The 17,609-nt window shown below is 38.0% G+C and overlaps 1 protein-coding gene across 19 annotated transcripts in view; it reads left to right on the plus strand.

Moving 5' to 3' along the window:
* Positions 1-17,609, plus strand: part of MAST4 (microtubule associated serine/threonine kinase family member 4) — a 569,328-nt gene that overhangs the window by 485,417 nt on the left and 66,302 nt on the right. For 18 of the 19 annotated variants that reach the window (XM_054556424.2, XM_054556425.2, XM_054556427.2 and 15 more), the window contains 4 exons: positions 3,716-3,785; positions 9,489-9,567; positions 14,308-14,465; positions 16,407-16,482. In XM_054556424.2, coding sequence (XP_054412399.2) covers positions 3,716-3,785; positions 9,489-9,567; positions 14,308-14,465; positions 16,407-16,482 — 383 coding nt within the window. Of the gene's footprint in view, positions 1-3,715; positions 3,786-9,488; positions 9,568-9,630; positions 9,787-14,307; positions 14,466-16,406; positions 16,483-17,609 lie in introns of those variants that run through there. The other variant, XM_063724130.1, reaches the window with a different exon arrangement.

The raw sequence follows: 17,609 nt of genomic DNA on the forward strand, positions 1-17,609 counted from the left end.
CGTTAGGTAAAGTATGTTTTTCCTACACTGCTTATGAATTAGCCATGCTAGTTCCCCAGGGGGATCATGGAGTTAATTACCTACCTAATGCCTGACCACTACTAAGGTTTACTTTACCAGGTCAGAAACAGCAGCAGCGATACCAGCAGTCTATAAAGTGTCCTAGCACTCAAACATCCAAGAGCCAGCAAATCCCTGGGAGCAGCAGGATTTTAGTTATAAGCAAGTGCTGCACATATGGGCAGAGAATTAACTGGCACCAGTTTTCATTTGGGAGTCTCTCAGGTATTGCTTTGCAGATGGGTGGATGAATTCAGAGAGCAGTGCTATGAGGAGTGAAGGTCATGTATAGGACTCGGGTTTCACTCCTTCTTACTCTCATCCTGGGGAAGCACTGTGCATGTGCACAGCAGTCAAGTCCTCATTGCTGAGTTTAGAATATATAATATGTGCTTTATAATTTGGCCTGTTCTAAATTAGCAGTATTTTGATCACTGTATAACAAAATAGTATTGCTAAGTCTTCAGAGACTGAGTAGGAATCAATTTTTATTTCAAATAAGAACAAAGACTTCAGAGATTGACTTATACCTGCCTAATCTGCTAGTCTTATAATTCCTCCCTAAGGAAAATGGAGGAATTTCTGTAATAAGTAACACAGAAGTCTATAGAATGCTAATTTACCCTTTTCTTCTGTTACCACCACCACTCCATTTCTCTCCCAAAATTTCCTATTAGAGGGTCAGTCATTTTCCCAATCTACCCACATTGGAAACATCAGTCACTTTTTTAGCCTGTATCCTTTTTCACTTGTTTCCAATCCGCTAACGACTATGCTTGGTTTGTCCACCAGAATATCCTTTCTATTGACCTTCCATGTCCTGGTCTAGGTCCCTCCTCCTCTGCTACTCCCCTGGCCACCCATACCAGTTACACTCAGGCCAGCTTAGAACCTCTGGCACCTCTCTCTTGCCTCCAAGTGTTTCTTAAAGCCTCTAACTAATCAGTACCAATAAACACAGCTCATTGGCTTTCCCAGTCTGAATTCCCTTCAGCCAGAGAAACTGTCTCGACTGCCTTGCCCTACTGGGTTTGGGTTGTTTCTGACTCCTTCCTGAAGTCGCCTTCTGTTTCTCCTCTTACCTAAAACCTGCTAAACTGCCCTCAAATTGAGCTAGAGTCCCTTGTCCTCAAGGAATTATCTGTTGCTCTAGCCCATATCACTCTCACTCATTTTCTCTAATATCCTCTGACAGTTAAGAGCCTTAATGATAATTCATGTGTGTATGTGTATGTGTGTGTGTGTATACATATATATATATATTTGCATTTTAATTTAGCTTTTTGGTCTGACATGAAACAGGAACATCTGCGATTAGTAAGATAGAACCAACACCTCTATAGTCTTGAAGTTGAAGATATGGGAATTTAAGTTAGGTTTTACAGCAGTGTAGTAGATGAGAAGAAAATGAGGAAAATGTTCAAGCAATGGACCTAGAAAGGCAGCCTAAGATGCAAAGGCAAAATCTGAATATGGGAAATGGTTAATGGCAGCCTTGTTTTTTTTGTTGTTGTTGTTGTTTATTTTTTAGAGCAGAGTTCAATTCACCTCTTTATCTATATCTCTGCCCATTCTTCCTGAAGATGATGGGTCAGCATGGGGACCATTCACTAATATCCCTAAAAGTGAAAAGGGTTTTAAGTCAATTCCTTGTTTCTTCCTTCTTCAGATTAAAAAATATATATTAATAAGCTCTCTGTTGTTCTAGTTGATCACATTGCAATCTCCAGGTATAGTGTTTTATTTACAAAGAACACAGGGCTAAGAATTTGGTGCCAGGTTTCATTGGCCTTATGATTTCATTTTAAGTGAATAGGTGTAGCAGGGATTGTTCTTAGACTGTCTTGGCTTCAGATAATCAGTTATTGTGTTATGCCTAATTATTTACTGGTAGTTTGCTCTATATGGTGTGTGAGCAAATTGAACACTTTTCCCAATTGAAAAACAAAATTTATATGAATATTTCTGGCATTAGATTATTTACTTTAGGAAACAAAATTTTTAGCCATCTTGAAATTTGAGATTTTTAAAGGAATATGAAGAGAAATATACAAGCTAAATTAGGGGTGTCGGGAAAGGGGATGAAGGCTATTGAGAGAAGTTGAAAGAACTTAATTTAGCTGTGTGTAGATAAATGGACAAAATGAATCCTGGATTACTGGATGGTAAAAGCAGAATTCATTTCTCCAGGGGACCAAGGAATAACAGATGCAAAGCCATGATAAATTTCATTGCAGCAGGGGGAAAAATACTTCATGATTCTCTATCCATAAAGAAATGGGCTTCTCAGCACTTCCCAGTTAATTGGCTGTGATTGTGCTGTCTGTCATAAAGGTAATGTCATTTGTTGAAGACATCACTATAAAATTTGCAACCTTAAGTTAATTGAAAAATTTCAGTAGAGATATAGCCAGTCCAAAAGTCCTCAAGGTAACACTAAACTTATCCTCCTTAATGTGTTAGTCTGTGCTTTCTGCACACTGGTAATAAATTGTTTACCTTTACAGCCAGGTACTGACTTTGATGTAAAATCTTGTATTCCTTACACCCAATTACAATAGTCACTTTCATTAAGAAACCAGTAATGTGGCAATTGGCTTGCCCTTAGGGATTAAACGTAGCTTCCTGATTTCTTTTTCCTTTTTCTAGAAGGTACAGGATTGCGTTGCAGCCTTTCCTTACCCACTTATTTAAACCAGCTACAGTTCCATGTGGTCCTCAGACAATTCCGCCAATCTAATTAAACATGCAGAGGGAAGCAGGGTGGTCTGGAGTGTCCTGAACTTGCCCTCGCCAGCTGCTGGCCAAGCTTTCTCAATGATCAGCAGCAGGTTGAGTGGGCTAATGGGGAAAGTAACAAGCCCCAGAGGAGCTGCCCTCCTTCCAACGAGCAATCACTGCCCCACACCACCCCTGAAGGCCTGGGGAAGATGAGCTCTGCAAGCCTTTGTGTGGCTGTGGCTTTTTGAGGTTGCCTGGCCAGTCACAGTCCAGCTGCTTAGAAGCAGAGGGATTGTTGAGAAAAATAGTGACAACGGGTAATCCTGCTTGAGCCACTCGGCAATGCTGAGATAGATCTGGGTCATTGAGAAATAGGTCCAAACTGCTGTGGTTTTCACAGTGTTTTACAGCTAGTTCTGACACATCCACCTTTAAAATATGTGTTCAGAATATGAGGATTTATCTTCAGGAACTCAGACTCTTATTCATTCTACTGTAAACAAAAAGTACTAAGGCTGCCTGCTAAAACGGAAAACACCTCCAATTGAAGCATATGCTTACCCATGCATCCTGCTCATTGAAATGTTCGCATCTGGAGGGTCACAACCAAGACTTGTATATATTCATTACTCTATCAGATTGAAATATTTGTATTGTTATATCCATTCAGGACTCCTGGTTGGTGATATAGCTGAAAGTATTTATTCATGTGTCTTGCACACTTAGAAAGCCGTGCTGGAACTCATGCTCCCCCATCCCCATCTCCTCCCCCTCACCTACCCCACCATCCCTGGTCCAGGTAAAACTAAACCATTATTGGAGGAAAGGACGTTCTACAGAAATGTAAATAAACTTATTTCTAAGGAGAGAATTCTTGATATGGAAATGATATGCAAAATCATGTAGTAAATTTTTCTCTTTTCTCTCCCTCTAGGAAATAGCCCTCAAGATAGTCCAAGAAATTTCTCCCCCAGTGCCTCAGCCCATTTTTCATTTGCACGGAGGTAAGGATTTTTTGTGAGTGGAGGCATAAGGACTTATAGAGAGAATCCCATTTTCCTCTCCCCTTCCCCACTTCTCCCACTCCCCACTTCTCCCCCTCCCCACTTCTTTCCATCCCTACTTCTCCCCCTCCCCACTTCTCCCCCTCCCCACTTCTTTCCATCCCCACTTCTCCCCCTCCCCACTTCTCCCCCTCCCCACTTCTTTCCATCCCCACTTCTCCCCCTCCCCACTTCTCCCCCTCCCCACTTCTCCCCCTCCCCACTTCTCCCCCTCCCCACTTCTTTCCATCCCCACTTCTCCCCCTCCCCACTTCTCCCCCTCCCCACTTCTTTCCATCCCCACTTCTCCCTCTCCCCACTTCTTTCCATCCCCACTTCTCCCCCTCCCCACTTCTTTCCATCCCCACTTCTCCCCCTCCCCACTTCTCCCCCTCCCCACTTCCACTTCTCTCCCTCCCCACTTCCCCTTCTCCCCCTCCCCACTTTCCCCCCATCCCACGTCCCCCCTCCCGCTCCCTGCTTCTCCCCCTGCCTGCTTCTCCCCCTCCCCTGCTTCTCCCCCTCCCCTGCTCCGTGCCTTGTGAGGTCCTGCTCATTATTCTATAAGGCCTTCTGGAAAGCCCCACTGGCCAAAGAGCTTAGGCTGCCACAAAGCTTTGTTTTAACACACCTGCTTTAACAGTTTCAAGGCAGCAATTTAGTGATCCCATTGAGAAAAAGCCATGCATGGGCTATAGGATGTTTTCTGCTTTCTCTTCCTATCATGTTTGCAATTGGGCACCAGACGTCAAAGATAGATGTCTCATAATGGGACCACTGAGTCAAGAGGAAGTGTTTTCATTGTTCAGAGGATAGCAGGCACACAATGTCATGTCACACCATGTTCATTGTGGATTTTCTGCTATGACGTAGCCAAGTCAGAGGAGTGTGCACAGTCATCTCTTCTGTGTTCTGCATGTGGAATTCACCTGCTTCACCCTGTCAGATGAAATCTTCACCTTCCTGGGCTCCTTCATCCCTCTCATGTGCATAGCTTGTCCTCCTCTGCCCAGGAAAAACACTGAGAAAACAAAATGGCACCTTCAGCCAAGTTACTGAGTATTCAGGATAAACTTGGTTTATGGTCTGAATGTCCTAGATATTTGCTCAGTTTTCCTCAGAGGCCTAACTATATCCTGAAGTGGATTAAAGTAGCACTTAATAAAGACATATAGGTAGGTTAAAAAAAATACTTGTTCTTACACATGTGACTAGCCAGCAAAACTTGCAGTGCTCTCAACGACCGTTTGTCAGCATGTCATGCATTTTGCATTACTAAGTCTAGAAAAAAAAAGTTGCAGCATTTTCAGAGTTCTGTGTAATTAAGATTTCATTATAAATCTAATGTAAAAAAGTTTGTTCTTTCATAGTTTAGTTGTTTCCCATCATGTGTTAAATGCCTTTATGTATCTCACCATGGGGACAATACAAGAGCGATAAAAACATCATCTCCAGGGAACTTACTGAGACCCATACACTGTTTTTACCCCCAGCTCCAGCTTTTCTTTTTTTAGCTTATTTAGTACTGTAAGAAAATGTACTGGTCCCAGAAAGCCTGTTTACCCAATGAATATTAATTCATAATAGTGCTACTATTCCAAGTGGAAAAAATATCCTATAAAAATTGATAAATAAGTGTTTACTATAGTCTTGAAAACATATCTCTATAAAGGGGAGAATGCATTTAATTATTATAAGTAATAAGAAAAATGGAAATCTCATGGAGTGCATTTAAACATGACAGAAATCACAGTATCTTAATCCTGGCAGATTTATAAAAATGAAGAGAATCTAATAATTAAATAGGTGACTGAAGGACACGTGAATCTGGTTTCCATGCTATTTAAAAAATACATAACCCCCCCCCCCACCGGCATGTTAATTTTTGACAAATAAACCATAAACCGTGACAGGAGATTATCACAGGAGACCTCTAGTTCATTTTGCGTGAATTTCCGAATGGAACTCCCTCCACACTCTTCAAAAAGTATTAATTTAGATTAGGACATGAGTGATCATCATTTTAAACTGTTATTCAAGTAAACAGAACCCTGTGTTATGAAAACTCAAATTGGTGTATTTTTATATAACGTCTGGGATATTTCTCTCCATTTTAGAGTTGATTTTTCCTCAGGCAACATGGAGATTCCACTCCTAGGCCTCTGTTACCTTCCATTTGGTGTACATTGCTGAGCCTTTAAGAAGTAATGTCATTTTGAGACTCCCACATTTTATTGTTTTGTAAAATTTAGTCCAATTGAGGAAATATTGCTCTGTTTTAAAAAGTAGTCTTGGGTAAAGGGATAAAAGTCTGGCTTATTAATCTTTTCTGACCTTTCTTACCTTATGTGATAATACTTCCCTAGTAGCCATCCCTTGTAAGAAAATAGTCCAAGTATAGACTAGAAAGTATAATGACACAGACTTGCTTTCTATATTTTCAAATGCAGATTTGAGAGTGAAATTATCGAATTAATTTTTTACTATTAAGTAAAATAAAAGATGAAAGTGAGAACCATAGTATAGATTTTGTCTGGAGCAAGGAAACATTTTCACATTGCTAATTATGGTATTAATTTACAATCCACCTGATTGTGGACCTACTTAATCCTTTTTTCCCTGGTGGTAAAATGGAGGTTAAAAATACTCTCCTGCCTTTCCCAGAAGTTGTGGAAGTTTATGTATTGCAGACTGCTTTCACTTTTGATGGAAACATAGAGGTCTCCAAGAAATGTTGTGGGTCTCTCCTAGTTGCCTAGTTATTATGCACTAGGTTGAATCTCCAAGTGTATTTCCACAAGCAAATTACTACAACAAACTTGCCTGCTGAGTTCAGGTCATCAGACAATTGTTGAGTACTGGGCTGGAAGTCAGGCCTGCTAAAGATCATTGGCTCTGGTTATCAGTTTCCAGATGATCCTGTTTTTCCTGCTCCCTTTCTGTTTTTATTCATTTGGATCTGCTGAGTCTGATCATTGTAACCTCCCAGTTACACCTTCAGAATTCTGGAGTAGATTTTAGTTAGCTATATTGGCATAGTTCAACTTGTTCCAACATCAACTAGAATATTCGGTGTATCACTCCAGGTAACTATAACAATAAATCTCCTTCCTCTTTATACAGTTAGAATAGCCAGGTTGTTACTGGAACTTTTCATTCTTTCTTTGTTGTATACCATATTAATCTAAATTTTTGTGAGTGGTATTGAAATGAGGGTTGTTATTTTTTTGCTGATCTTTTTTGTGTCCCGTGTTCCCATCAGATGTTTTTCCCTTCTTACTTTTTCATTTAATGTAACACCAAGATTCCCACCCACAAGGAAAAAGACTCTTTTCAAAAAAGGCTTGTTGCATTGGCAAGAATGTAGTCTTGTCTTCCTATAACATTTTATTGGTAGCTACTGCAAAGAAAAGACAACATTGTTAGCAGGATCCAAACTGTACTGGTGTGATAGCTTTCTTGAAAAAGGGGCATGTTCTCTCTTAAGTACTGTAGATAGCATGTATAGCAACTTCTGATGTGCAGTTGTCATGGTGATGAAAATGCAGTGGTCCTTTGTGCTCCATTTGAGTAAATAGACACAGACAACTTAGGGAACTTTATGAGTTGTAAATTATTTCTGGGCCGTGGCTGTACAGAGTACTGAGCACATTCTTGTTTAAACATCTTTCTAGTTATGTGTTTTCCGGAGCAAGCAAATGTAATTTATGCTTCAGAACTAATAAGAACATGTCTTCTCTTGGAATTGCTCATTCATCTGAAATATGTTCATTGATATCTGAGGGGAAGGAGAGTTAATGAATCACAAAACAAAATCATGGTGGGGAGAAATAGTGTCCCTCACTCTTTCCAGAGACTAGTTTCTGATAATTGCTATTAAATGGACTGAATAATTCTTTTAAAATCATATCCTTTTCTTACTTTATCAAATTGGAGGTGTTTAAAATACATAGTGCAGGTATGGATTCTTAACTCTTTAATAAGTATCCAAATAAAATAATATCAACCAGTGTCCATTTAATAATCAAGTATCTTTATAAGCATGTTATTACAATTACTTTCTTCTTAAATCATTAACATTTTCAGTTGTTTAAAAGTATTTCAAAAGAACATATAACTTATCTCAATTTCTTTTATCTGGTATATTTACATACATCTTATTTTGCTTCTTTTTTTTAACATACTTGATTCAATTGTACTCCAATCATGGTACAGAAATGACAGGTAAATTTTACTAAAATCTTAACATTGTAGTAGTTCTGTGATTTGTCCACTTGAATTTTTCCGTTTTGTCTTTGTGGACCATTTGCATTTATTGGAGGTTACATCCATGGCAGCCTATAATTTTATTTTTCCATGAATATAAATTTAGGCTAAAATGTCAGTTTTTTACATTGACATCTAACTGTGACATTTCTCAAATTCAAGCCTAATGTTGTTGAATTCCCTAACTTCAACTTATTGTGAATGTATCTCTGGTAAATTTTGTCCACTCTTGTCGCTTGGCAAGTTAACATAATAACAAACGTAATAACACGAATTACAAAATGTCCATATATGACACTGCAGTCTTATTGATCTAAAAATGCGATGTTGCTTTTTTAAAAGTGTGTTTTTCCTTTTTTTGCCCCTTGACAAATTTGCATAGAACATTCAAAATGTTCTGTGGCTTTTGAGGCACAGTCTTATTCAAAATTGCATTTAAAGTAATAGCTCTGGAATGCCAGAGATTTCAGAAAATTTGCTTTCTGGTGTCCCCTTCCCTTTGCAGCAGTATTGTTTCTACTGCTGCATTCACTCATCTGAGACCCTTGTAATGACCGTTATTCACAGCCAAACTCCAACTGAGAAACCACCCATTCTATCATCACTTAAAGATAAAAACCACCCTTTTCATGGCTCCTCCCAGCTTTGCCTCTAAGACTGAGGCAAACAACTTTACTCTTTGCATTAAGTTCTATCACTGGTGGAGAAGGTTTCACTCTGCTCCCACTGCTAACTGGCCAGAGCTGGGCTGCATGCTCAAAGACTCTGCAGGAGGCTTTGCTGTAACAAGCCAGGTCATGTCCGAAGGCAGTAACTCTTAAGAGATTCTAAGCATAAGGTCAGTTACTTACTTAATGCTAAAGTTATTTGACACTTCAGGCCTGAGCCAGCCATGAGCCTAATGATCCCTTCTTCCCTAAGCATGATGAGTAGAACTGTTCTTGAAAATAATAAGCAGAAAGTGTTTCGGATGCAAAGAAAGTCCCCACAGGCCCTTGTGCCATGCTGGAAGTTAGCCCCTTCCAAAGATCATTTGCTCTGGTTATCAGCTTCCAGATGAGAGTGTTTTCCTCCTCCCTTTCTGTTCTTATTCATTTGAATCTGCTGAGTCTGACCATTGTAATTATCCCTGGTATTCATTTTGTCAGAATATATTAGTGAGACATCAATAATATGGATCAACCCATTCACTTTCTACTTGTTTGGTTGTATTGATTCAGTTTAAGTAAAAGTCAACCTACTGTATAATGTTTGTTTACCCTGACCCTTGCTGAACATTTCCACATCCTCACAGACTATGTTTGTGTCATTTGTTTGACTAAAAATACTTAGTTTCCCTGGGGTTCCCATGTGACAGTACGCCAGTGTTGGCCTAAGCTAAACTCACTTTCTCAATAGGACTGATGGACGCCGCTGGTCGTTGGCTTCTCTCCCTTCCTCTGGCTATGGGACAAACACACCCAGCTCTACGGTCTCTGTAAGTGCCTGACTTTTTTTTTTTTTTTTTTTTTCTCTTCCTCACAACAACAGAGCTATTACACCGGCAGTGTTTTCTCTGGGTGTTTCCCAGTAGGGAGGAGAAGATAAATTCTGCATGTCTGCCGTTCTGAATAAGTGACGCATCAAATGATGGCCAGAAAAAAATAAAAAGGACATACTTTCGCTGCAAGCTTTTAAATTGTAGTGCATAAATTGAGTAAGTTCCAGGATCACAAGTTTGGAGGAGACTGGAAGCTTTCATTTTAATAACATTTGGTGTAGTTTGGGGGAAAAAACACAATCTAGTTTTATTGCTTTGGTTCCATGCCAGTGACATTAGTGCTAAAAATGCCACTGAACTTTGATAGACTGGGTCTTTCTTCCTATGTGGCTTAGATAGAGGTTTGTTTTGTTTTCTTTCTCCTTCAAAGAAAAAAAAAAGGTAAGTCTTAATTTGTCTATGCCTTCTAGGTAAGAACTTTCTTTTAAGAAGGAATTAAAACAACTTAGAAGAAGGTTAAGATAAATAAAGACATGGTGGAATTATGAAAATAGGATAGAGGAAAATGGATACTCTTGCCCCAAACTATAACATTTCAACAAGAGACCTAGCAATTACTGGAAACAACTCAGTAGGTTAGATGTATGTTTTTTGAGTTTACATTAGTGATCATGTGGGATAACTGTATCTGCAGGGCTATAGAAACAAGGTGGTCATTTAGAAGGGCCTAGTAGGTTGCAGGTGTTCAATATATGGAGTGATCTGGCTGTCTTTGTACCAGCGAGGAATGTGGACCTAGAGCCTCACTTTGTCAAAATCTCTGGTTTATTGTTTAGGGATATCCATCTATTGTATTTTTTATAGCCCCAGCACTGCATTAAGCACATAGATTTAGCCACTTAATAACACTTGAATGACAAGAAACTACAGTTAAATAGATAAATTCTAACTGGTATCACCTCTGCCTTATACTGATGTATTTCCAGAATTCCAAGTATAATAATATAACGTAGATTTTCTGGAGTACCTTTAAAACCAAACTGTTAAAAGCTGTTGGGTTATTTTTACCATCGCTTTATGGTATTTCATTGAGCAGAGGTAATTTGTTTTTCTATCTATTATTCCATTTTGTTGTGATATATGAGTCTATTGTCCATTTAGATCATATTTTTAGAAACATCCTAACAACCTTGAGTAGTTTCAGAGGCATATCAGCATCAGTAAAAGATGCTTAAAAATCCTGAATAGCATGAATGAATAAAATTGTCAGTAAATAATAGTGAAGTCATCCTTGATTCTTATGGCAGTCACTATCAGTGGTTATTGGCGAGTATTTTAGACGTGTCTTTTAACTCCAAATTGGTTTTTTTTTATTTCAACTCTGTCACCTTGCATTGCCTTCAGTCAAGTTTTATTATAACTTGGACATAGAAGTCTCTCTTTTGCAAGAAAAATAGGGGCGAGTTCAGGATTTGTATTCTTTCCATCTTTAGTAAGTCATTCATCATTTTTAAAAGTGAATCCATAAAAAAAGGTGAGCTACATAAAACCAGACCCTGTTTGGTACAAATAATGTTTAAAATAATTTTGTTTTATAAGTACTTGTTATATGTCAGGTGCCGGTCTAAATTCTTAAAATGCATTGGCTCATTTAATCTTAGCAACATCCCATATCATGTAATTGCTCTTGTTTTTTTCATTGTATGGGCCAGAAATCTGAGGCACAGAGAGACTGTTTAACTGAGTGACTGTTTACTGTTCCCTTGTTTTCTCAGTAAGAATACGGTAAGCAGTTTTAGAACCCAGTCTCTAGGCTCTTTTAAAGGAATTTACATGGCATTTTTTCAGATAAACCTTGTAATTAATAAAGCTGACCTGGTCGTCAGTCAAAATGAAATCGTTGCTGTCTCTAAATTCTATATGTGCCTACGGAAGACACTCCAAGACCGGTTTTAGTCATACACACATACTTTGTGTTTCTAACAGCTCTTCTCTGAAGTGTTTATTTTACTGAAGACATTAGTATCATATAATTATTGGCCTCAACATTCCTATTTTTTCCTCCAAAATGAAATTTTAGCTTCCAGAATTACTCCTTTTGCCAACAGACAGAAGGAACTATTTAGATGATGGACTGCAGGTGCTGTAGTGTGAAAGTTCGATTATTTTTTCTCTTTATTGATTGTTGATAAAAGTGATGAGCGAAAACTAGAAAAGCTACTTCTCTATTTTTCTCAGTTTCTTTGTGTTTCTGTTCTTTAAATATTAGGGCAAAAACTGTGTAAAACTTCTTAGTAGTTGCAGGTTTTTCTTTTCTAAAGCTAAGCTGAATCACTCTTAGATTCTTATTTCCCTGGGTTAACTGTCATTTAGCCAATCAGAAATGTACCTTAACTATTTAAAAAATCAAAATGTCGAATATATACAAATAAAATTGCAAGCACTTTGAAAATATAGTTTAAACTTTACAGATAATTTCAGCTATTGTCTGAGTGCCAGACTGAAATGTAAACATTATAATATCTGTATCCTTTGGCTATTATGGAAACTGCAAAATTGCTAAATGTTAAAAATGCTATATTCTGAAATTTGAAAGATTTAGCCAGATGAAGTAAATCAGTCATCCCAGAGAATATTCAGTGTTGTGGTTTCTTGAAACATCACAGTTTGCAATTAAAATTAATTTGTGGAGCTTTTCCAATATGATATTCAGATAATTCTTAATTTTGAAATAAGTACTATAGATTGTAGCAGTAGGAAGACATTCTCCCATATGTTTCTTACCAGATTAATTATTTTCTGCTGAAAGTACAGAAATAAGAATATAAATACTCATAAAAATATGAGGTATGTCTACAAAATGATATGATTTAATAAAAAGTAGAAACTTGTATGTGCATATGAATACTATCCTTTGCAAAATGGTTACCTGGAGAGACTAAATGCTTACTGAATGATATCATGACTAAGAACGTGGTTTTGGAACTCTAATTGCCTTAAGAACTAGCAGCATAATTTTTTGTGTAAATCTCCATTCTTTGGACCCCTCTCTGAAGTCAATAGATACTGTTGCTGTGCAAGTACAGTTGCATGGTATCTTGAGCCTGGTGTGTTTTGGAATTTTCACATTTAGAAAGGTAACATCCCTGTTCTGTACATAACAGACCAGCAACAGTGGGGCCAGCTGCTCATAATCAAATACATTAATATTTCTGCAGCAGTTTGAATCAACATTCATACTAAGTAGATTAAATATTTTAAACAGCTTCCCATCAGTTCAGTTGGTGCTTTGCCACCAAAAGAGATTACTGTAAACTTAGGAACAAACTTGTGAGTTTGTGGGTTTTGAAATCTTGGATACAGGATTGTGGACATTGATTTACCTTTGAAACATATCTATAGATTCTTAATTCTGTTTTTCTATTTGCTAATTTCCTTATCTTTCCTCTTATCACCACTACTTATCTCCTGCTTGCATTGATTTTATTTTTTCTTGATTTCTTGACTTGATTTAGTTCATGTGTTTTATTTCTTTTTTCTTAGTGAAAAGTGTTTAAGGCTATGACTATACTTACTGAACAGAGCTTTGATTTATCTCATAAGTCTAGTAGTGCTCTCATTTTTTTATTGCTTGTAAAATAATCTCATTACAAAAATCCCTCTTTGTCTCAATATGTACTTAGTAAGATGTTTTATAATTTCAAGTTATAGGAACAATTTTTAAGCTTTAGGCATTAATTTCTAGTTTTGCTGCATTGCAATGTTTCAGTATTTATGAAGGATACTCTTAATATAATGATTTTTTTAAAAAAATGCTTACTAGAACTGACATTTTAAAATAAGTAGTATCTTTCAAAATACACTTATTCTAACTATGTTTCCATTTACTAAAAAATTTCTGAGTCTCTTTTATTAGAATTACTTAAGGAGTTTACCTCCGACTAAAAATGAAAACAATTAGTTTCTTTGCTTTTTAGTTAAATGTTTCAGATTGATTAAAAGCAGGGTTATTTAGCTGTTCATCTCTCCTGTCTTTTCTTGTTCCAAATGTTGAATGACGATTTTCAAAAAGCAAATCTACAGGCATGGAACAAAAAACTTACCACCACTTGAAGGTTTTTTTTTATTTTAAGTTATAGTCTCAGGCCCCCACTCCCCCCAAAGAAAAGAAAGAAAGAAAATTCAATTCCAGATTTTAAAACAGTGGCTTTATTGAGAAAAGGATCTTCTTTAATCCCTCCTCTATTTTATTCATGCCACACACTGATGCATTGTAAAGAGAGGTTTCATTGCCTTATTGATGATCTCACATCATACCATTTATTTCATGTTATTTACCTTAAAGTCAGCATTTGATTTTGAGCAGCAGTAAACTCGGGGGTGCCATGTTCAATTGAGAACTAATCTGTGATACAGTGCTCCCTAATGTCACTCCAGTGGTCGCTTTCTTGCTTTGACTTTGACTGGTTCCGATCCATTTTCAGAGCCTGGGTTTTCTCCAGAGAGAAAACTATCTTTTGGGAAATTATAAACAAATGAGTCAAAATATGGAAAGCATTTTGAACTCTGAGAGAGAACATCAAGTTATACATTTAGGCAGTCGTTCTTATGACTTTAACATGAAAAAGAAACAATAAAAATGGTGGTATCGCCCAAGTTTAACTCGTCGATCTCTCCTGTTCATTTGAAGAGTTTCTTTCTGAGGTAGTTATGTGACCTCACTTTGGTTTTTTTCAGTCATCCTGTTCCTCCCAGGAGAAGTTGCATCAGTTACCATACCAACCAACACCAGACGAGTTACACTTCTTATCGAAACATTTCTGTACCACCGAAAGCATCGCCACTGAGAACAGATGCAGGAACACGCCGATGCGCCCCCGTTCCCGAAGTCTGAGGTGTGTGGGCCTGGCTGAAAACCATTACTTAATTGGATTCTCTATTTTCAAACATTTTGAGTGAACACTTCGGTCCTTTAGGTCATATGTGTGTTAACTGACTTGCAAACTATTACAAATATAGTGTGCTGTTTCCATGTACACATAATATTGTTAATTACCACTGAAAGGCATCTTATAATTTTCCTTTTCAGTTGTCACAATTTGCTGATTGCAGCAGTAGTAGTAATCACGATGGTCTTGGGACTACCTATGAAAACGTCTAGCCACTGGAAATTTCAAGGCAGTGCAAAAGCAGTTAATGTTGTTATGTTAAGAGGTAACAGCTTGGTGGAAATAGGACACCAAGAATAGGAGGATTTTTTAAAATTCCAGATTCCATATTACAAAATATCTTTTTATTCTTTCTTCCCATCATAAGTCTTACTTTCTCTGAGACTGTGAACACATTTTTAGGAGTTTGTGTCACCTGAAGTTTGTGGATGCCAAATGTAGTCCACCTAACACTGAGTAGGGCCAGTTTTGCCGTGAGTTTGTTTCTTCAGGAAGCAGAATCTAAAACAGAGCTTCTTGTTCAGGATGTTTCTTAGGGAGTGCTTTTGAAATTATCACCTGTGGGAGGGAAGGGAGAGGCAGGATTGGGCAGAGTGAGAAGTCCAGCAGCCTTAGCCGACTCCATGTAGAGCTCAGGAATGACAGGACTCAGTAGAGTTGCTCCCCTGGGCCAAATGCGACTTCTTTTATATCCCTACTTCACAGTCACCGGGTCCCTCACTGGATGTGGCACCCTGGGAAAGACTCAGCCTCAGGCGAGATGACTCCTTGCAGCTGATGCCATCCCTGCAGGGACTGACAGCCGAAGGTTTCTGTGGACAGCACTCCCAGAAGCTGGGCAACGGGTCCCTCTTTAAGGAGGGATCAGGACAGGGCATCACCTTATCCGCTGCAGTATGAGATCTTGATGCTATAGAATTAGTGCACTTTGATATATTAAGGTTTTATTATATTAAAAAATAGCTTGTTTATTAGGTGGTCAGTTGAATATCAAAGTTTAATGAGAAGCAATTTCCCTTTGTACTTTTTGTCTTTACTTAGTCTCATAAACTAATACTAAATATAGGCACACTGGATAATTGTGAGTCATGTTAGATTATTCTGAGATATGGAATTAACAACTGGTTTTACTATTTCATCTACAGGCATCATGTTTTACTACATTGGTGCCATTTTTTGTTTTATTAAAGGAATTCCTAAGGTGTGTAGTATAAGCTGTATCCACTTAGGAATATAAACACACTGAAGTTGCACAACTGTATATCACTAGGAAGGAAGATAAACCTACTATTGAAAGAGTAAAGAAGAATGCACAATAGTTGTATGCCCCTGTTTCATATAATACATAATGCCTACCTCAGCATCCTAGATAAATATTTGCTAGGCTAGAAAATGGATTTCAATTATGACACCTGTGCCATGGAAGACTCTCAGACCTCTTCAGTGATGTGTGGCAGACCGCAGGTGTATGATAAAAGTGTGAAATTACACTGTTAAACGTGTCCTAGATGTTGCTCTTTGTAGCTACCCTATTTTATTTTATTTTGCAGTTTGTTAATTGTTTTCCAGATCTTATGCAAGCTCATATTACACGCAGAATATAATTTCAATTTACAAACATTTTCTGAACTAGTATTGTAACTATGATGATTTTGTGGCATTCCACTTCTTGAGCTTTCTTTTTCAGTCCTATTCAGAGTGTCTCTGTGTTTGTGGGAATGTATGTGTGCATGTGTACTAATGACTGATTTTGTAGTTTATTATCTAATATACTTTTCTTACAAAGGTTGCGTAGTACTTTTGATGCAACTGACTGTTTATAAATAAAGAGCTTATTTTCATTTCATGCTGTGGCAAGTTTAAAAGGGTAATTTGCTTTGCTTGCAGCCCTGGACGTTCTCCCGCCTGCTGTGACCATGAAATAATTATGATGAACCATGTCTACAAAGAAAGGTTCCCAAAGGTAATGAATTGAATTGAAGATGCCTAGCATCTAAACGAACAGGCACCATAGGTTTAGAGTCTGTAAGGTTGTTTTGTTATAGGAAGTAAGGGTCCAATCTAGTAATGATTTGCATAAAACAGCTCCATAGTCTTCTTAGAAAGAGAAAATAACTAAGAAAAAAAATGTTAAGCTAACAACTGCTGAGAACTAGCTGTGCTCTATGTGTGCTGAGCTGGCTCTAAAGTGAACCTGCCACTTGTGCACCACACACGGAGTGGGCCTGGTGAGGTGCCGTAGGGAGGGTCTACTTTGAAAGGCCTCTAGGCTGTGCACTTTGTACCCATATTCCGGGCCTTCTGCCATATTTTTAAGTAGAGACTGTTTTTCTCCATTAGAAGCCTGTAGATTGGTGTGTCATGAGAGTTGTTGTTGTTGTTGTTGTTGTTGTTTTTCCACATTACTTTTCTGTGATTTCCTATCTCTTCAGACATTGTATTTCTAAATCTATTAATTTAGAAGAGAAGGCACAGTTGTTGTGTTCTCCAGTTAGACTGGTAAAGGAACATGAATTGAGAGAGCAATTGTGAAGAGCTGCTGCCAAGCCCCTGGCTGCAAGGACCTGCTCTCAGATGGTCCCATTAGCTCACCTTGTTTCCACATCTTTCCCACCAAAGCATTTCTGCACATTTGGGAGAAGACCACTCTCCATGTTTTTCCGATCCACCCCCACAGCCTGTGTTGCCCTAAGCAGGAGAACAAATGAAAATCTTTGGTTTCATAAATCAAGAGTAGAGTACTTATTATTTGCAACTAACCCAACATTGATGTCATTGATTAAAGCTGTTTATCACATGTCACTTGCTCACCAGGGAAACAGATACTGACTGTTACCTAGTTAATGCAGGTTAGGAAATTAGAGGGGAGGAGGAGGGAGGAAGGAGAGAGAGTCTCCCTGCATATATAATTAATGTAAGCAAGGAATATGGATTAGGCAGTGGGTGACCAGAGAGAATGAAATGAAAGTTGGAAAGGAAATTTTAGATTTATTTTACCAAGGGAGTCCCCTGGGACTTTTACATAGGATGTAGCTTTTTGGCAAAAGAAGATGATATAAGATGTGTGCTCCTGGCACATTAAAACCTAGC

This window comes from Pongo abelii, chromosome 4 (assembly GCF_028885655.2).
Source record: "Pongo abelii isolate AG06213 chromosome 4, NHGRI_mPonAbe1-v2.0_pri, whole genome shotgun sequence".
Taxonomy (NCBI): domain Eukaryota; kingdom Metazoa; phylum Chordata; class Mammalia; order Primates; family Hominidae; genus Pongo; species Pongo abelii.